The 21,812-nt window shown below is 37.0% G+C and overlaps 1 protein-coding gene across 3 annotated transcripts in view; it reads left to right on the top strand.

Moving 5' to 3' along the window:
• ANAPC10 (anaphase promoting complex subunit 10) overlaps positions 1-21,006 on the top strand; it is a 36,796-nt gene extending 15,790 nt beyond the window's left edge. For 2 of the 3 annotated variants that reach the window (XM_059826899.1, XM_009813759.2), the window contains exon 5: positions 20,674-21,006. In XM_059826899.1, coding sequence (XP_059682882.1) covers positions 20,674-20,904 — 231 coding nt within the window. In that variant the 3' untranslated portion in view covers positions 20,905-21,006. Of the gene's footprint in view, positions 1-10,866; positions 10,993-20,673 lie in introns of those variants that run through there. The other variant, XM_059826900.1, reaches the window with a different exon arrangement.
• Positions 21,007-21,812: the final 806 nt, after the last annotated feature.

The following is a 21,812-nucleotide window of genomic DNA, read 5'->3' as shown; positions in this document are numbered from 1 at the left end:
TTGTTTTCAGTGGTGCTTTAATATTGATTAAATAGCTATTAGAGATTTAATATATATGTATACTTTGGTGTTGTTCAAGTTTATTGCTTTATGGAATCCATATTTCCTTATTGATTATCTCTGTGATTGTCTTCTGTACTATGGACTTCCCAGATAGCTTTCAGTAGGCTTTTCAATTTTTGTAGTATCTGTATAATACCCAAAGTGGTAGAATACAGCCATGAAAGATTGCTGTTTTTTCCTGATAGTTTCTTACCTTCTTTATATCCCTGAAGGATTTCTTCAGGGAAGACATGAATAATGAAGAGCAGTGTGCTAATAGACTAGCCCCTTTACCATTCCTAATTAGTAAAAATGAAGAATCTCTTCTTTGCAAGAAGATTTTTGTATAAAGGGTGAAGGGAATACATGTATGTGTTGGTAAAAGTTCTGTGAGACTAGGATCTGTAATTTTTCCTCTTTGTACATTTTGTCAGTGGCACGGCTGTGCTGCTGACCTCTAAAAATTCTATCTAGACCTGTGGAATAGTCCTTTTTTTTTTAATTTTTTTTAACTCTACCGACTTCTGCAGCTGATTTCCACCCCTGTGCTTCTGGCTTTTGTGAAAGCATTTTATGTAGCCTTTAACCCTTAGTGCTACATATAGCATCTCTTTGTTTCTTTTAAACCATGGCTTTTCTTTTTAATGCCTGGATAGAGCAGAGATGTTCATCTGTCTCTTTTTGATAGCATTACCAAATTTTTGGAGCTCCTAGAGAGATCAATCAAATGTCTGTGTTATTTAGTTTCTAGGAATTGGTCCAAATATGTATATTTAGGTACAATAGATCATATATATATTTAAAACAGTAGCCCCCCCACCCTTTGCTCCCTGAAATTCAAGCTGTAATCAAACTTATGTGCTATCAGGCTGAGGGAAGAAAGCATGTTTTTCTTTTACGTGCCCAAAATGTAGTGAAAATCCCTGTGGACAGTTGTGTTTACAAGGGTAACTGTCTGCATTCAATTGTGGGTTATAAAAGTGCTTGCTTGAATAAATACACTGAGCTATCAGACAGAACAACCAATAGTTCGCTGGACTAATTGACCTTGTCAGTAGAATAGAAACACTTGCAAATAAAATTCCCATTGCCAGCAAAGTTGCAACTGAAAACCCCTGAAGAAACTGTGTATATCCTCTAAATATCTTGGAATGCAATGATTCAAGCAGCAGACATGTGCGGTGGGGGGGTAGGAGGGGGGAATCACTAACTAAGATAGTTTTATATACCAGCATTTTTCAGTGATTGTTTTTGGTAGCATGAGGTTATATGTGTTCCTAAAATCAGTAAGTAGTTCACTTTCCATATTCAGAGTTATGTTTTCTAACAATTTTTATTACTTTTACCATATCTTGAGTCCCCTTGTATTATTTGTTTTGCTGGTCTGCTTTTATTATAATGTACCCTTTTCAGAAAAGGCAAAGATGTTTGGCTAGTAACCACAGCATGTTGTAATGAGGGTGGAGTATGTTTGTCATTCTACAGCAATGGTTGACTTACATGAATGCCAGTGTCTATAACCACACATACTGTGGCAGTTTATCTTTTTGAATATATTCAAATTGCGTAACAATGGAAAAGAATCACAGTAAATAACAGAATATCTGGTCTTCCAATCAAAAGCATGATGGAACCATTTTTTACTTTAGCAGTGACGAGTCATGTATCTTATTAAAAAAAGGAAAATATTTAACTCCAGAAATAAGTCTTCACAAATGAATTAGTCATATATCAGACATTTCCTTTTGAAAAGTTGGATAATGTCACGCAGGTGGAAGTAGTATTAAAAAAAAGCAACACTGAAAGACATAACAGGCTTTCACTGTGTACTATAAAAACATGATTTTATTTTGGTTAAAAAACAAAACAGGAAAAATGGCATTTGGAAAAAAAGTCTGAAAAACAGTCTAGTTAGCTGCTAAATAAACTTAAGAGAAGAAGGTTTAAAAAAAGCAGCAAAATTTAAAAAGGGGGGATAGTGTATTTCACCTTAAGTAAGGGACAATGTGTAATAAGGGATTTTGTGGTTTTACAGCTCGGTGCATGTGTTTGAAAGCTGTTCTCTCAGCAACGTGGGTGGCAGGTTATGCTACCATATAATGTATTGTAGTTGGCTCTCCACACTTGTCAGGGTTAGTGTTCAACCATTCGGAAAATTTTCCCATTGTTCTATCATGTGAACCAAGGCTAGTGTTGAATTCCCAATAACCTTCTGCAGGAAAAAGAGGTTTAATTAGAAAGTTTGAAATTTGATTACTTCTGTTATTGTCTTAATGTACTTCTCTCTAATTTAGGTGCTTATCTGCAAATACAATCAGTTTTTGCTCAGAAAGATGAAAAACAACACTGTACTGCAGTTGCTTTGACACTTTTAAAAGAAAACTTGTATACTCAATTCTGTCTTTCTTCAGCATTAACACTCTATTTCCATCTTAAACATGTTTGCTTTAGATGGATCATAGCTTTTGGCAGCTACTGCATTTTTAGCAAATAATACTGTTTCTAGTAAGAGTTGCAAAAAAAAAAACTTTGTGTGAGGTCCTTGTAAACTGAACCTTGGGAACGTTATGTTATTTCTGTATTTTCCCTTTTGTGCTGCTTCTCTATTTGTGTCATGGTTATAAATTACATCGTTTGAACTAGAGAATTAAAACCACTTTATTTTGTGATTCCTGTAACTTAAAGAGAATGTTTGTTTTATGTGTATTTTTTTCTCTTTACCTGTTATTTCAGAGGCTGGCACACAGAGAAATAAGCAATTATGGTATTGAAATTCCATTGTGCCAGCACCTCCAGGGCATAATCCAAAAAAAACAGAAAAATCGCCTGCTGGGTTGTATGCAGTATGCTTGTGTGAACATCAGTGTCTGCTGTTCACACATCATTTTTTACTGAAAGTTCCTGTTGGAATAAAGGTTCTGTGTTTGGAGAGTGCACTGAGATATTTGTTGGTCAATGGTTTTTCAAAGTTTGTAGGGATTTCTAATTACAGTTTACCAATGTAGGCTTACTAGATACTTCTTGCAGATAATCATTAATGCTTCAGGAATAAGAGAAGCAAGCAGAGATTTAGTTTTGGCAACGTAAAAATCATATCAAGATAGAGCATGATGCTCTTGCCTTCGTTTAAGCATTCTGCTTGAAGACTGAATATGGGAGTGAGGAATAAGGTGGGTGGGTGGGGGAGCTGATAGCATGACAGAAGAGACTCAAATACTTAGTTTCCCTACTTCAGTATTTTAACCTGTTCCTTTCCTTTCCCCTATCCTCCCTCCCTTTTTAATGCAAACATGTTGTCTAGTTGACATTTTAAAACAGCACAAGTGCATCCAGCATTATAGCTTATACTGGGTTTCAGTGTGCAGGCTCATCTAGAATGTCTTCATGGTGCTTGATCAGATCCCCTGCCTCAGTTGATCAGAACTCATTTTAACTGTAGTTTGCACAACGTGTAATACTATTCACTGGCAAACTGTAGCATGTAGCAGTATCTTATTTTCTCATATGTTTTTAATTTCTCTGCACTTGGGCATATTGTTGGAGACCCTGGTAGGCAAACTGTTTAATGCAAGGATAGATGATTACAGTTTCTAGTCTTTTGCTAGATTCGTAAAAGTTAAGAGAAAAGGAATGGATTCTAACCAGATTATAAGGTTCAAGCTAGGTAAAGTGTGATAGTTTACCTTGATAGTCAAGATAATTATTTGTCTGACTGAATAAACACTGCTAAAGTCCTTCTACTAATATAATTGCCAGTGGCAAATGATGTCAGTGTATGCTTGCCAGAATAGAAATTATGCTTTTGGTTATCTACCTAAAAAAATATTACAGACTGACTTGACTTGTAGGTTTTTTGGTCCTGCCCTCCTCAACTATAGTTGAGATCATGTCATATGACCACAGAACTATATACATGTGTGTCTTTTTCCTTCAGTGAAGTAATTGCAAAAATGTATGTCTTTCCTTTTTACTGTTATCAACATGGTAATGGGCTAGTTCTTAGGTATAGGTTATCTTAATTTCTTTTCAGACTCATCATAATGCTTTTCCACCCAGGTGTGGTCTTCTATGTTAAACAGCAAATTAGTTATGATTTTATATTACTGTTTTTATAACTTCTTGTCGACAAATGTGCTGCAATGTATTGCAGAAATTAGGTCAACAGGTGGTTTGGGCACAGAATTAGATTTTTATGCCTGCATGCTGAATTTCCATACAGTGTTAATTGCTGTAACAACATCATGCATATTTTAATTTTCCTTGCTTGTAAATATTTGAAGGGAAGCTTCTGGTAATAATTTTAATTGTGTATGTCCCCAAGGGGAAATTGCTATGTGGATTGTCAGTTAGGTTTTTTCTTGGATGTTTGAAGAGGCTCCTGGTCACATAAGGCTTCAAGGTTTGAGCTAAGGAAAGCTGAAAACCTTTGCTTTCTTTGTTTGCCTGCTGTATTGTTTACTTGCTTTTGGGGAAGTGTGTGGGGGGGAATGATGAGTATTCTGGGAGGAATCCAGACACCTGACTTGACCAGTTATTTAGCAGAGCAAGAAGGTAGGTATCATTGAAGCTGTCTGTGACAAGGGACTCTTCTTTAATCTCTAGGGAGCAGCATGCTAGGGAGGAGGTCTTGGGGAAGTGCTTTCTGGTATCAGCAGACCTGTATTTGAAAGGGAAATGATGTTTTTCTGTAGTAAAGGGCCCTGCATACTGCATGGAAATCATTAAATAGATTCTTTCTTTCCCCCACCCCATTTGACAACCATGCTCTTTCCCATACTTGAAGTTCCCCAGACCTGAGAAATACAAAGTTATCTGCTCTGTTTTTGGATCCCATATGTAAAAGAACATCGTGGGAGTCCAGTACCAAACACCAGCATCTTCTTTCTGCGTTCTTTTGTGTCAAAGATGATACAAGGTGTTGCTCATTCATTCCTGCTTTTCTTTCTGGAGAGGTTGCTAGCCAGTTGAAAATATCTTGCAGTGGCATTTGAGCTATTTTTTCCACAAACTGTGGATCAGGACTGGGAGGATAAAGTCAGTGAATTGTAAATAATCAGCTTTGATTTACCTGATTTGTCTTCACAGACTTAATTGTGGAAACTAATCCTTAGACGGAGTACTAGATAATTTCGGACAGTGAGAAGTGCTAAATACATGCAGAAAAGGTCAAATCAAAGATCGATTCTGATCCCTCTGGGTGCTACTACTAACATAGTATTAAAATCCTTCAAAGAGGAAAGCCAGCAGTTGACATTTAATTTGGGTTAAGCATAAGAAAAGATATGAAAGGAAGGAACTTTCTAGGATACCGAAGAACTAAGTCTTGTGCTGTCGTCTCAACTGCTGTTGGTCAATAGGTGCACCACACCTTATTTTCTGTTTCACTTAAACGACTTGTAGGCAACAGCAGCTGGAAGCATCCTGTGACTATCTTAACCACTCTTCTTTAATAGTTCAGCAATGGGGTGGGGGGAAGAAGTGGCCCCACGGTAGAAGAAATTAGGAGCATATTGGTCTACCACTTACTATTTTCTGGCCTATGTGTGGCTTTCATGTTGTGAGTATCTTTATTTGCATCAGTACAAATTCAATCAGATTTAACTACTCGTAGTAGGTATTGCCTTGTGGCAAAGTTGTCAGGTGCTGCCACCAAGTAAGATTTCAAAAAAAAACTCAAAACAAATCCATAAAAATGCACTGGATGTGCCATGCTGTCTGTCAGGCCAGCACCAAAACAACCAACCAAAATTTTCCGTAAATTAACAAGTAGTGTTAGCGTGCATAAACAGTAGTAAGAATATATTATTCTGTATCTCTAAAAATGAAAAGACAGACTTTTTTCAGGTAAAAGTAGATGAACAAATGTGTTTCATGTAAGGTATATGAGGGGGTTTTATCATTACAATCTTTTTTTTTTAATTCCTTGAAGCTTAACATTTTAGTGGAAAACTGAGATTATTCACAGTGTCATTAAGAAAGTAGTTATGGAAAGGAATGCTGTTCACATGACAAGTTAAAGCAATCATTGAGGTTCAGAAGAAAATGCTACTTGGCAAGTGATAGATGTCTAGAACAAATACAGAGTTCTTGAGCAAGAGATTCAGTTGCTTCAGAGCTATCATCATGACTGTCCTTTCTAGAGTTAGGTCTTGCTCCCTTGATGGCTGAAATGCTATTTTGGTCACGGATCATGCATCTGCTAGGAGCTTTGAGCACACTGCTAGACAGTGCCTATATTGTATTCTTTGCTACATTTTTGGGGGGAGCGAGAGGGGTGAAATCGAACGTGGTTTTATCCTGTTTCTTATCTCAAGTAGTGTATGGAAATGTTTCTATAGATCTGAAGTATAATTCTTTCTTTCTGAGGTCTGTTCTCTGTCTTATTCTGTCATAAGATAACCAAGATCATGCATTCGAATCAGAAAAACCTTTTCCAGGATTTTCCCATTTTCTGCAGGAACATACAAGAGAGGGTGGAATGAGAGTAATAATGTAGCATATGTCTGGCTTGAGGGCCTGTGCTTTCTAGCTTTCTTCATCCAATTCCTAAACTAGGTTTATCTCGCACTCCTATTTTATTTCAGAATGAATTCTGGAGTGTTTTATGTCTCATGTTAAAGGAATGTTAACAAATACAGTTTTTTATTGAGGCTTTTTATGGATCCTGTTCTCAGTCACAGTCTTTGAGTGAACCATGAGAGTCTAGCCCCTAATACTTAAGCTCCTTTTTAAAATTTTTTTCTCCTCTATATCTGTCAGAGGTCAAATTCAACTGTCCGTATGAAGGATTTTTTGGATAATTTCTACTAGCAAGTGCAGGAAATCCTAATTTGTTTCTCTTATGTTCAGATTCATTTGTTACTTCTTAACAAGATGATATTACTGAGGATAATTAGTAAGGTTAAATCAAATAATATTTTGTTTTTTCATTGTTGCGAAAAGAGTTGCAGTTCCATATCATGTGAAATGATTTAGTAAAATTTTCAGGTAGGCTTTCCTCTGTTTGAACAGGTTTCCGTTGTGACTATAATGGTCACCATGTTTAAAGGAGAGATTTTCATAAATTGGCTTTGGGTAAATCCAGCACTGCTGGGGTAAGAACTTCTGTTGTAGAATCATTAGACATCTTACTTATACTGTCTGTCATGAGGAGATAAAGATTTACTCGCATAGCAGAATTAAATTAAGCAGAGGAGCATATGTACCAACAGGACCTTAAGATATACAGTAAGTCACATACATTTGTAATCCAATTCCATCAGCTTGTTACTGACTTCGCGTTTCTAAGCAGTAAGATGATATCCAACAGTATCTCTAGATTTAGGACTTAGTAGGTCTATCAGTAAGCAAGTTTTCAACTATGTCATTCTTGTGGTTTTTTTCAATGCCTCCTCATTCTTCAGGAGCATACATGATATAATTTTATTTTGATTCTCATACAGTTTATGCTGAAGAGCTGATATTCCTAAATCTGTTGAATGTACCATTAAGACTGTTCCAGACTGCTGTTTATAGTAGACAGGCTGTTGCAGTAAGGTAGTCATTAGCCCAACACTGTATAGCTCCATCTGAATATCTTTTTGAACTGTACATTCTTTGAGTGAATGGTGACTTGAGGAATTTTTGACTCCTAGAAAGAAGTCAAGAAATAAATTTTATCTAGATTGAGAGAAGCAGAGTCCAAAGTCTGACCTCCACATTAAACAGTGAAACATAGGCTTGCATTTTCTTGTGGATTTGTAAGAAAGCACAGGCAAAAGGTAAAAATTCTACTGTATTTGTTCCAGTACATTAAAGAAAAAGAAATGGTGTGTAGATGTAAAATTAAATGCTTCCATTGGGCAACAGTCCTGATTCCAGCTTTGCAAATTTATGAAAGTGTATTCTGGCTCATATAAAACTACCCAGCTGAACCTCTGACAGATATACTCCTATTTATTCTCCTTTAAAGTTAATTCGTATGAAAATATATTTCCAGTGAGACATGCTTATGAATTTAGGATCTTTCTCAGATGAGACATTGCATTGCATTTTTAAATTTATACAAATAGTTTTCACAACAGTCTCTTGCATTTGTTTCCAATGAGTAAATATTCCTTCAGTTGAGCATTACATCTGCTCTGGATCCTGTGAAATGTTAATTTGCATTTGCTTATTGAAATCTGGCGTGCTATAACAAACTTGAGTAATGTTACAGTTTATCAGGTTTTGCCCCACTTGCCTTTATTGAGTATCTGCATCCACAGAGTCCTTATCCAGATGTAAAAATGTTTTACTTGTTCGTATACTATACCTCTGCAGGATTTGGGGATTATTTACCATGGGTTTAGGGTCTTTAAATTCCTTGATTTTTTTTAGGAGAGGCAACCCTCTTTCATTCTTTACTTCCTCAGAAACAAGTCATTCCTGTGGAACCAGGAGAAATGCTTTCACTTAACCCCAGTGGTTTTTGTGTCTTACAAAGCAATGGCTTGTCCTATTGCTGATAAAGAATAAGTAGGATTTTTTAATTTGGTTACACTCAAATATAATTTATTGCAGTCTTTTCCTAACAAAGTCACTCAGGAACTACATTTTTGTGTAACAGATAAAATATTAGAGCCATGCAATTTTGTGGGCTTATCTTCTGGGCCTAGATCAGAAATCTAGTTCTCTTCAATGTGTAATAAGAGCCCTTTTTAGTGAGGGGAATGTTTTGCTTTTGGTTTGGATGTACTTTCTTCCCCTCACCTATAAAGGGTGCTTGAGAGCAGGCAGCTGTCTGCTACTACTACTATTGACTTTTTAAAAAATCTCATGGTGTTCCCATTTTCTTATATTTATTCATTTTCCAGTTAATTTTCTGAAGTATTCCAGCATTCTCTGGGATGCAAAGTGCAAGGCGTGAAGTGTAATTGCTAGGCTATCTCTGCTAAGTTATTCAAGATGATTTGATATAGGATTAACTCAGTGTAGCTAGTTTTCAGACACTTGAAGATTTAACATTCATTGCATAATCTGATTTTCTTTTTTCAAATACTTTCTTTGTATAATTTAACTGTAGCTATGTCTAGACATATTTCCTGGATATGGCTAAACAATTTTGAAGGTAAATTATGAGCTGATTTTTTTTACACTTTCACACAAACATAATATTATTCCGTTATATACGTTAGAACAAATGGGAACTGCAGACGTCGGAAGTACAGTTTTCATCCATTTTGCAAACCTCTGCACCTTTGTAAGATTAGTTATTTCCCTGTAGTGTTTTCAGTCATTTAACTTCCATTTGCAATGCATTTGTGCAGTGCATTCATACAGTCCATTTATATTGTTTCTGCTTGTACCCAGCAGTTCTGGTTCAGAAAAATTGATAGGACCTCTTCCTTTATGCTCTTTCTCCTGGTTTCTGATGTCTTAATTCTATTGCCTTAAGGTCCTCTTGTAAAAGGCATCACTTAACAAGTAACTATTGTAGGATTTTCTTTTAAAGCACTGCTCTTGGTCAATCTGTTTTCTGTTCTCTTTATATAGCTGTCTGCTCTTCCACTTTCTGCTGTCCTACTTCCTAGTTTCCCCTACCGCTCTTCAGTGGGTGGTTGAAGTGCTACTGTCTTCCCTGAGCGGAGCCTGACTCACCTGGAAATTGTGGTAGATGATGTCCTTGTTTTGGATGGATGCTGCTTTGAAGAGGGACCAGGGTTTTTAGATCTTAGGGCATTTCAGTGCTTTTTTTTGGGGGGAGATGTACTCAAATTCATTACTAAGGTAAGAATTTAAATAAAAGGGCTAGTAATGTGTTGTCTTAAGTAATTTTTAAGAACTTTGTGCCCCATTTCCTTTGTTATGAAAAACGTAGTCCACATACTTAACCAGACATTTTGTTTGCTAGTTCTGTCACTATTTTGTATTTTGTGTTGTGACTAGAAAGTTTGAATGCAGATAGTGCCATTTGTTGAAATGAACTTGGGAAACCGTAGGGTTTTTTGTTTTGTTGTTTGACACTTTTTTGTAAAGCAGTCTCCCTGGTTTTTTTCCTGTCTTCTGATCAGGTGAAAGTTACTGGGAAGGTTTTCAAAGAAACACTTCCAGAGTCACATTTGCCATGTTTATGCCATTGTTTGCTCCATTTTTACAACAGTTGATTCTTTAAACATACAATTGTTAGATAATCTTCTGTTTCTATTCTGTATCATCACAGAGCGTGCCAAAAATGACTTGTATCAGTTGTCATCATCTGCCAGACTCCTACTTAGTAGGATACTTACCTGTTACCTTGTGTATATGGGGCCTCCTCCTTAGTTACTTGTCCATAAAATGAAAAAACATTGCAGTGAGAAAAGCTTTTATGATTTGAAGTGCTTCCTAAAAGGTACAAAATGTTAGATTTTACTAAATGAGATTTGCACTTCTTTCTGAATGTGTAGGTTGGCTATATATTTTCTAGCAATTTTTTGTTGGTTTTTTACATATACTGTTTCCTTTCTCCTATCTGCATCTATAATACTGAGCTACTGATAATTTTAGTTGGATAGTACCCTGTTTTGTTTTTTTTTTTTAAATAATTAAAAATCCCTCATCCCTCTTTCAGAATGCTGGAATTTTGGAAAGTTTAAAGACTTGCAGCAAACCATAGCTTTTCTACTATTCATTTTAAGGACCAGACTGTCCAGATGCAGTCTGTTCCAGTATGTCTGCAACTTAGACTTTAAACAATTTAGGTACCAGAAGTAGGCAAACCGAAGCAAAAAGTTTGTTTTGGGCTGCATTACCTATTTTTGACACTGTCAGCCAGGACACCACTCTAGAGCATAAGCTCAAGAATTTTTTTTGTTGCTTTTTCAGCTTCAGCATACTATCTGCCATGCTCAAGGGAAGTAACTGAGACCTACAGGGACTTGGCTTCAGTGTGAGTCTGAAGGATTTCCCCTGATACCAGGAGTCTTCTCAAAGTTTAATAGCAGTGCATCTGCAAAGGTATGGCATTCCTGTCTATTGTGACAGCTGGCTAATGAGACATAGGTCCCAGCAGGAGAATGCTAATGAGCTTAGGATATGTTTGCCTTACCTTCCTCCACTCTTGACTGATCCTTAAATGAATTATGAAAACTATTTTTCATTAAATCAGAGATGCAAAATTTCACAGCTGTTATGACTGATTTCAGTTGGAAACAGTATTTCTTCTGGAGCAACAGGTTCCTGTTAAGATGGATTCTGTTTTAGCTGAAACCAAACTAAACTTAAATGACTTCCTGCTGTGGGTTGAAGGTTTGCTTTGGAGTTTTAGGCCTTATTTCCATACATGCACATATGAAACTCCATGCCAGACTGGTTTGTCACTCTGTATTTGCTGATTTGATCACTCTGCTTTCCAAAGGGACGGGGAGGTTTTTGGTTTTTTCTTAAGTTCCAGTGGATAGGATGGCTGCCACTAAAACATATGCAGACAGGCAGTCCTTCTCGAATGAGATTTAATTTATGGATATGTAAAGCATAAACTCTATTATTTAAAAGTTTAAGTGACCTCGCTCAACAACAAAAAAAGGATTTTAAAGATGTGGGACTTGAGAGCAAACTGTCTAAGCATATTTAACATTTTTGGCCTTCTCTGAAACATTATATCCATCTTGACGTACATTTTTGTAATTAATTTTGAGCTGCCTATGCATTGCTCCTCACAGAACATAGTAAAAAGTGTATATGGCACAACAAATGTGAAAACAGTGTTCCTTCTTTCCAGAGAGACTTTCCTAGCAAACAATCTGTGACAAATTCCTGAAGGTTTCTGCAGATACCTTTTCTAATATGAAGAGTTGATTTCAGCCAAATTGTAGAGGATCAAGTATTCAAAGATTGTCTGTTTTTTCTTTCTTTCTTTCCCTTTGCTTGCTCTTTTTCTGCCACCCAGAGTTAAGCAGACAATATTTTCTGAAATTACAATTAAGACAGTTTTGGCTGACAAATCCACAGTAGCTGGGCATTTGGCAGGCTATTTATTTGTCTCTCAGGCTGCATGTACCTGATTGCACAAGTGTTACCGGCAAGTATTGTGAGCAGATGTGGTAGTGCGAGGGTCATGGGCAGGGTGGTGGTTGCTTAAGTACCACGGACAGGGGCCCCTCCATGTGTGTCCAGACCATCTATGTCTCAACCTGTGAGACTTCCACCAAAGTGACTTCACCTGTCACGAGTTTTTTTTATGTGGGCAGTTCAGCACAGCCTTGACCCTTTTGCAAGCATCAGTACTTGGGATTCTTTCTTGCTTGATACTTTTGAAACAGCTGTTTTTCCTGTGAGTCCATGTCATAAAATTCTTGGTGGTCCACAGCAGGTGCAAACGTACCCCATTTTCTCCCATTTGACAATAGTCTTATGGGCATACTTACTCACCAGAGATTCCCTTTGTGTCTAAGACTTAGTTATTGTCCTCTTACGTGCTCCTCATCTGCTTTCAGAAGATTTCAAAGACAAACTATGAGGGCAATAATAAAGCAAAACCTGACTTTCCCTGTTTAACATTTCATGGATTAAATCTTAATGCTGTATTCTTCCTAGGTTTATTCCTGTTGTAGTATTGAAATTCTGTCTGAATCAATGAAGTACATCTGGGAAGAGATTGCATTGTTTTATCAGCATGGGGAAATTCTAATCAGGACACCTCATTCTAAAGAATATCAAACTGGACCAGTTAATGAAACCATTTCACGAGTTGACTGGTGAATCGCTTCTGCTGCATGAAATTTAGGTTACATTATAGCTCAACTGACATCATCTGCTTACTTCAGAAACATGCATGTTTCTGTGGTCTACGAGGTGGCAATGTGATACAACCCACTGACATTGTCTGACATGTGTTGTGCTGCTTATGTAATCCAAACATAAGATTTGGAAAGGTGGTATAAGAATCTCTATTTGAGCATCATAGGTGCTAATCCCTGGCCCAGCATGCAAGGAGGATATGGCTTGCTGGTTACCCATGCTGGGAACCTATCAATGCATTTTTGTAAAGTAGCTGTTTACTTGCAGTAACTGTGAATCTTGAAGGTGGTGTGGTTTAGCTGCTGTGATCGAACCTGCATTGTTTTAAGAAACTGTAAGAATTTAGGTGTTAAATCATGAGGAAATGAGAATGTATCAAGATTGTTTTTTATGTAGGGGACCACTAGGTAGTATAGAACTTATGCATGACACTATTTTGAGGAATTCCAATTCTTCAAACATACTTTTGTGTCCCTGAGGTGATGCCCAAAGGGGATGCCCACTGGCAATTCTCTATCACAGTTCCTGTTGGATAGCCATGACAAACTCATACAGGTGCTCAGGTTGGTAATGATGGCAATGAGCTGGGGGAGAGAGGAGGCATGGTTTGAATAAATTTCGGATCAGACTTCAGTTAGGTTTGTCAATAGTTTTTTGCGTTGTATCAGTGATCTGTCTGCAGATCTCCATCTATCCAGTTGCATGTCTCATGTAAAAACTACTTGAAAGTTTTCAGTGATACCTGTGTGTAGAAGCATTGTATTTTTAGTTTCAAGCATTACACTAGCCTGCAATTTAATGGTTTTATGCTATTTACCAAGTATTTTTTTTTTAAATCTTCTGTGGCTCGAATCCTTTTTGCACCTCGGTCCATTGCTCTTTCACAACTTGTCAAATGTATTTAAAACTTAGCTGATTATATTTTAAAGGATTAGATCCTCATAGTGGGATAACACTGTCTTAGGTGATTCCTTCCCAATCAGAGGCTATAACTCCAGTTTTTAGGTGTCTCCCTTTTACCAGGGGTTCACAGTGAAAGATCCTCAAGATGATGGTGAGCTTCTTTTGCTTGACATAATAAAGCAGAAGTGTTGCTTTACAGAGCATTTTCTAAGTAATATTTAATTTTTGCAAGACTTCTTACCACTTCATTCAGCAGTTCAGAAATGAGTGAAATGAAGACAAGCTATGGGGGATTCTGGACATATATATGCTGTCACTTACAAACAGCTTAATTGCATAAACTGAATTGGCACACTTGATGCACTTGATTATTTATTTGGGTACAAATTATTCCAAGAGAAACTCGGCAAGATGTGTTGAAAACTGATCTGTGCAAAATGAAGTAAAATTTAGTGCATTCATGAAAACTTGGCGTAATATATTTTGTCATTTTTCTTAGTGTTTCCCTGTTAAGTTGAGCTGATTGAGCACTTCTCTAGTATATTTTCAGGGTCTCTGTGGACTTCTATGCTACTTCTAGGCTCAGATACATATTCTGTGTCAAATACTTACTTTGGTAATCTGTATCAGTAAACTTTACTTGCTCTTTCTAGCTTGGCTTGTGTGTTTAGTTGTCTTTATTTTAATCAGATACAACTTTCTAACACCTGGGCATTGGTTAATTCTTACTGTTTTCATCTGGAGCAGAATACTCTGAAGAAGGAGGTTCTATAAAACTTTTTGCAAGGATCTTTTTGACCTTTCTCTTTTTCAACCTTCCCAGTCTTCCCAAAAGTTATTTATTTCAGCTCATTTGAACAAAAAGCGTATAGATGACAGGAATTTTTAGTGTTCGCAGGTTTCACTGCCTAATATAGCTTATTCTGCAACTAGTCTCCTGTCTGCCCAAACTCATAGTTGAATCTTTCTGAGGGATGGACTGTGCTCCTCTAGACTCTTCAGGAACTGCCATTTGGAAGAATGGAAAACTTCTCTTACCTAATGGACTGAAGTTAGATTTCTTGACTGTTTAAGGAGGTGACTGATTAAGACCACAGAGCCACCTCCTTAGGTGGTCGTTGCTTCGTTAGAGCAAAGAAGTGTGCTTTTCACAGTGGGTCCTTTGAGCATGTTTCTGTGTTTCTTGTTAAGCTGCTAATGTGGTGTCCCTCCTTTGACTCACTTGGAACTTGCGAAGTTTCTTTTGGACATGCTTCATTTTTCTGCTGGAACTGGTGCATCACTGCTATTAACTGGTTCTCTTCCTTCCTAAGTGAAGTGATGGCTGAAGCCCAAGCTCTGCTACTTCGTGTGTTGACAGTTCCAATACTTGGAATTATGCAGAGGTCTACTGATTCTGAATCCTGGTAGCTATATGGTAGGGCATGGCAGTTATGGAAAGAGAATTTTGGCAATTTAGCCAGCCTCTTTTCTCTTTGCCAGTTGTTGTGAAAACATACTTGGATAGCTGTTAAAAAAAAACAACCCACCAATGGCTAAACAGGAAAAGCTTTTCCCATATTTGATCACTCAGCTTGGAGAAAGTCTATGTATTGATAAATACTTTGTTTCTGAAAATAGTATTTATTTCCTCTGGAACTTAGTTTTACAATCTTCTTCTGCTTGGAAGCAGAAGTTATTGAGAACACCTGCTTTGAAAAGCTTAGGGTTTTTATATAACTGTATGGTAAGAACTAGTTAAGCACACAGAAAGGCAAAATTATACTTGTGAAGAAAATCTAGCCACTACTTTTCATTTCAAAGGTGGCTAAGTCACTAAAATAAAAAGAAGCGGCTTTAACATTTTTTTGAGGAAAAGTAGAAGGGGTAAAATCAAATGCTCTTTGGTTTCACAGCCTGTTTTAGAGGCAGCCACTAGAAATATGTGTTGCCATTTGGATCTAGTAGTACAGTTGATTAAATGGAAATGTGATGAGGTACCAACATCTCAGAACCATGTTGTATCGTGCTGAAGCTGTGATGGCAGCAGTAGTTCTTAGCTTTCTGTCAGTACATGTGTACAGAAGAAGATTTTTTTCTTTAGGGGAAGAAAGCAGGCTGCTTTTTCTTCCTATGTATGCACAGAAAAACTTATTCCCCTGAAATCTGGGAGCCCTGTGTAGCACACATTCTAAGATGTTTGTAATGACCCTGAATATGAAACTACTTACAGTGTTTTTTTCCTTCCTGTATCTTCATAAAAGATATCTTCGTAGGGCAACAGAAATAATGCGTTGTTCCAAGGATGTTAGCCTACTGTAAATATAGCAAACAACTTAGGTTGGGTTTATAAACCTAGTAGAAGTAGTAGTTTCAGTTGTGTGCCACTTTGAAGACACCAGAGAATTTAAGCAGAATATCACTCAGTATGGAGAAGAGGTCAATATTGAATTTAAGTAGGATTAAGTACAATGGAAAAGCCTTCTTTGGATAAATAATTTGCTATCCTATAAGGAGGCCAGCAATACCAGTGTAGAACAAGCTTCCTCTTAAAAGCTCTGGTCTTGTGTACGGTCATCGTTCTAAAGTGTAGCCTCAAGTTGCTTTGGCCTTGATTTTTTTTTTTAATTTATTTTTATTTTATTGTGTAGTTTGCATCTTCTATGACAGAACACCCATTAGTTGCAATAGCAGGTTTGCCAAATGTGTATGGAATTCTGTAAACCTCTGGACTATACAATAAAGTGAAGAAACAGGGCTATTAAATTGGCTGGGGAGGAGACTTCCACTGAGAACATTATTTCTTCTTTGGCTTTCAAAATAACATGTACTGGAGTGGGAGTATATGTCCATAGGTAAAGCTGTAGCACACAGAGGACAGGAAAAATAAGAAAGCAATGGAGAGAAAGCAGGAGAAGAGATAGATAAGAGTATATAACAGCAGCAAAGGACAGGTGAGTGATTTTTCCATTTCAATTTTTATACCTGTGTTCCTTTCTTTTGACTTTCATGCTCTTTGTGTTTACCAATTGACACAAAATTTATAGAATTACAAACAAACTTAAAAAAACCCCAAACCCTAGGCTTTTAGTATGTTGTATGTAGGATTAGTCTAGAACCGCAGGAACTGTCCTGCTTTACTAATATTGAACTTACACTGATTCTTTCCTTTGTTTCCCCTTTTGTAATCTTTTCTGGCAAAATGTATAACAGAAAAACTTCCAATTTTCAATTTCACTCAGGTAATTAATAATATAGCTGATTTTTAAAACTTTCCTGGAAGCCAGTTAATTGTGACTGATTCTTAATGACCTACATAGGAGGAAAAAATACAGGAGGAAACTTAATCTGGTATTTTCTCATAGTGGACTTGTGTTGTAGAGTATATGTATATGCAGTGGCTAGTGCTTTTAAAGAACAGGGTTGACAGCAAAATCAACTGAAATGGATTTAAAATACAGCATTTACTATAGGTTCAGCTGCTAGTGCCACCTGTACTTCAAGGTTGCGTGACCCTTTGCATTTTAAGGCTTAACTCTTAGTTACTTTATAACTTTTGCCAAAGTTCAGTTCAGACAGATTTTTTCCATGCCAGATGTCTGCTTTGGGTTGAATTTTTTTGAAAGTTTCAGCCAAAGCAGTTCTGTTCCAAGAATAAGGCTAGTGAAAAGTATGCTATTTTGCTTGTGTGAGAATATTCTGGTGTCCTTCTTTGATGCTCCAGTGCCCCCAAGCTCTGAAGCAAGGATTTGAAATTTGGCAATAGCTCAGCCTTTGTGTTGAGGATGTGCCTTTTGCCTCCCTGTAAAAATCCACCCAAATTTCCAGACCGGTTTACAAGGCTTTGAAAGATTGCCATTTGCATGGGTTTAAGAGGAATTTCTTAAAACTTCACAGTAAGTTTCCTTTAGATTCTGTTCACACTGGGAATGCTCCAGGCAGAGTAGAGCTGCATATTTCATCCCACTTCTGCTAGGAATTGTAACGGCTGGATCTGGGTGCTGACATTGAACTAAGAGTGGGCAGCATTTTGTCTTGTACCACCACCGCCTATTCCCATGTCCTATTCCTTCTCCCTGGTGAAGAACGTGGGCCCTCTGGAAAAAAATCTGTCTCGCTCATCTGAAAGAGCATGACAAATGTGGAGGAGAAGAATTTAGGAGCGTGTGTGTGTCTGGTTTGTACCATTCCTTTGGTCACAGGAAACTTGTGTATCATATTGGCAAAACATTGCTTCCTTTTCTAGTGGATGTTCAGATAATAATTGTTAGGTTTTGTTGTATTTAAACTTTAGTAGTTGAGTGGGTCTCAAGGTTTTAATAATTTTACTGAACTACATAGGCATCAATTAAAAAAAATTGGACTCTAAAAGTGTCACATACATAATGTTATTTAGAGGGCAAAAATCAAGAGCTCAGTTTTTTCAAACATTTAAGTCTAACTCAGACCTCTTGCACTTAATACATTGTAATACAGCCTCCAACTTCTTCACAAGTGTTGCATGCTTTGTCCAAGAGGCAACTATTTGATTGGAATGGGGAAAGGGGTGTACTCTGAGGATGAGTCCAGGGTTTGTATGGTAAAGGATGTGTATTCATCTGCTACAGAAGTTGGAACATGTGGAGTAAGTGAAGCAGAGATTTCAGGAATTAAAAAAAAAAAGGCTTTGTTGCTAAGACAATTGAATGCTGCTTGATGAATTGTGTGCAATCTGTGCTTAGTTACGGTGTTTTCACATGATGCACTCAAATAACTGTTCCTAGGTGACTGCTCATACCGTGTGTTCTCATGGCTGGTTTGAGAACTCTTATCAATTCGCAGAAATGCAGACACTTAACTGCAAGTGAACTCAGTGGGGACTAAACTCATGTAAAATACTGTATGTTACTAGGGACAGTAAAAATCAGGTTCAAAATATGTGAAATTGACATCTGGAACTAGGGAATATTTTAATCTAATTAACCTAATGCCTTAGTTGCCTGTTTTACAGATGTAGAAATTCTCCCATCTCTGTAGAAAGGCTCGTGAAGAAATTGGTTGCCTTTGTAGCCGGACTGAAAGATAACATGCTATAAATAAAGCATATGACCACTCCCCATTGATCAGGGATGAAACGAAGCATTGATAAATATGTAATCAAAAGTTTGTTTATGTAATAAGATACACGTATATTATTACACTAGTAAAATTACCTTTGCAACTCTTAACTTTCCAATGCTTACCTTTATGACCCTAATAATTCTCTTAAAATAAACTATGTGATTTTTCTCCGTGAATTTAATAAGCATCCAACTTTGTTTTGTACAAATAGTCCAATTTTGCCAATCCCTCGGTAGCTCTCTTTAGCAATAACCTTTTAATTTTCTTTTAAATTGTAGCCACTTTACCTTAGTATTAGTTGAATAAAATATTACTGGGATCCTCATCCGTTCTAGTCACTGTGGAGACGGAAAGCATACTTGCTCAAACTGACTACTACCTTACCATGATAAACTTCCCCTTTGTAAAGCTGCTCCAACAGTAGATCATTTTTATCACTTTGTAAAGCCAACCGTAACCTGAAGTTTCCTATGCAAAAAAACATTTTGTAGGTTTTTTGAAAGGGACAGGATTACAACAAATAAGTGACTGTGTGTTTGTGGAAGTGTCTAGCTCCTGGAGTGAAAAGATTTGCTGCTAAGGTTTAGTGAATTTAATGTTTTGGAAATTATTTGTTGGAGAGCCTGCAGCAGTGGAGAGTTTCGGGTTGTGGGTTTTTTCTTTCCTTTTTTAAGGTGGAGGTGTGAGAGGGGTTTTTTTGTCTCTTTAAACCTAAATTAGTCATGAAACTTTTTTATTTGTTTCTTGGGTCATTCCCTCAGGGTGTTTGCTGCCTCTGAAACAGTAGATCTCAGATGGGTCTTTAGAAAGCTTCAGCACAGGCATTTGACAGGATGTTTGTCATGCAGTATTTTCAGGAGAAAGATGGGAATTTTGAGCTGCTCAAAGCATAGCTTTTCCTTAGAGGAACTCTGCTGCTAAGAACAGCAGTCTTATTTGCTTAGCTGTGTGAAATCCACTTGCTTGTGGACAACTGTTTTGGGTTTTGATTTTTTCTTTTTCTTCCCCCAAGACTTCCGCTTACTTGTGTGCTCTTCCATATGTGTTTTGAGTGGTGCTTTGAAGTTGGGCAACTAGCTTTAAACAAAAGCTGTTACCACACTTCTGCATAGCATCTAGCTTGATTTCAGCATGCTGATGTGTCAGTGATGTGGTTTAGAGTTAACGAAATGCAATTCTTTGCTTGCTTTGACATTGGTTTCTGTAGGATTAAAATGAAAAAAGAAAAAAATAATCATATTACACTTGGTTTGGTGTGTAAAAGCCAAGTCAAAATGAACCTTAGAATGTGATTAAATGGCTGTGCAGCAGTTACTAATTGGCCAGGCATCTATCTTGACACATAGATGAGATGAAGTCCGCGAGTTATCCTGTATTTTTTCCTCTGTCACCTTCCTCATCCTCCTCCTCAGTCCCCCAAATAATCTAAGGAATTTCTGAAAACCCAGACTTTGCCTGGATTTAGTTTGCTACGTAAGTCATTCTAGGTTATCTTAGTTCAGAGTGCCTAGATAAAACAATTTAACTTCAAGAAGCATATTTTCTGTCATCTTTGAGCAGTGTACTTCAGTAACAAGATCCAAATAGTACTGCTTTGACTTTCTTGAATTTATACTCAAGTCTGTCTTTCTATATTGATTTTTATTTCAAGCTTAAGGCATAAAATGAAGGGTAGATTCTGAAAGGCAAAAGCAAACACAACTGTAGTCAACTGAATTAATTTGTATCCAATTACATCAGCAGTAAATTAGCTATGAGTATTCAACTGTACTATTACAATTCTATTTGAAAAAGTAACTAAAGTCTGATTTGCAAGACTCTGCTCTATTAAGCAGGTTTAATATGTGATCATTTATTTTAAGTATGTTAACAGTTTCTGAATGTTTTGCTTTTTTGTCTTGTTTTTGGCAGCAACTTGAATTAGTGGAACCAAGCGGCTGGATTCATGTTCCTTTAACAGATACTCAAAAGAAGCCTATTCGCACGTTTATGATTCAGATTGCCGTTCTAGCTAATCACCAAAATGGAAGAGACACTCATATGAGACAAATCAAAGTGTACACCCCGGTGGAAGAGAGCTCTATTGGTAAATTTCCTAGATGTACAACAATTGATTTCATGATGTATCGCTCCATAAGATAAAACTTCTTAATGAGAAGTAATAAAGGCATTTTTTGATGGCAGGGTTTATTTCAGTGTAATTATATCTTTATGTTTATACTTTGTACGATTATGAAATAAAGATAATCTCGTGCTACAGTGTATTGTAGTCTGTAATTTTGCATTGCTTTTGCTTGGAGTCTTTGAGTGCTCTTGCACTGTCTGAGAGGAAAAAAGTGGGCACTTTAAAAGAACGCATTTGTGACTGGGAATCAATAATTGGTTTGATACAATACAGTTCTTTTTTTCCAGGTGATTTCTTCCCCTAATGATCATGCATAGAAATAGTTTGTTCTATAGTGTTACTGTTCTTTCCTTGACCTAAAAGTTGCTCTTTTTAAAGAGCGTTCTTCTTGAACAGACATGGTTTAAAGACATTACCAGTAGTATTTTTCTCATCATTGCTTATGTTAATGTGTTGTACCCTTTTCTGTATAGGTTTTTTCTGCTTAATGACTGTCTGCATGGATTTAGCCTTCTTTGTAACAGCAAAGTAGATCATAGAATCATAGAATAGCTGAAGTTGGAAAGGACCCATAAGGATCATCGAGTCCAACTCCCTGCTCCTTGCAGGACTACCTAAAACTAAACCATATGACTAAGAGCGTTGTCCAGATGATACTCCTTGAACTCTGACAGGCTTGGTGCCGTGACCACTTCCCTGGGGAGCCTGGTTCAGTGACCCATAATGCAATGAAGATGACAATGACATAAAGAAAACTGAATCTGTCTGTATTACTCAATATAGTATATACATAAATATAGACATACTTAGTATCGGTCATCTAAACGTGATAGCTGTCCAAAACAGGAGGAGAGTTAGGAATGCTCCAATATCATGCAATAACAGTAGGAATGAACCTGAAGGTCCAGTGCACCTTCTAAAGTAC

Source organism: Gavia stellata, chromosome 19 (genome assembly GCF_030936135.1).
Source record: "Gavia stellata isolate bGavSte3 chromosome 19, bGavSte3.hap2, whole genome shotgun sequence".
Taxonomy (NCBI): Eukaryota; Metazoa; Chordata; class Aves; order Gaviiformes; family Gaviidae; genus Gavia; species Gavia stellata.
The sequence above is the reverse complement of the archived record's forward strand: the minus strand, read 5'-3'. Positions and strand labels throughout refer to the sequence as shown.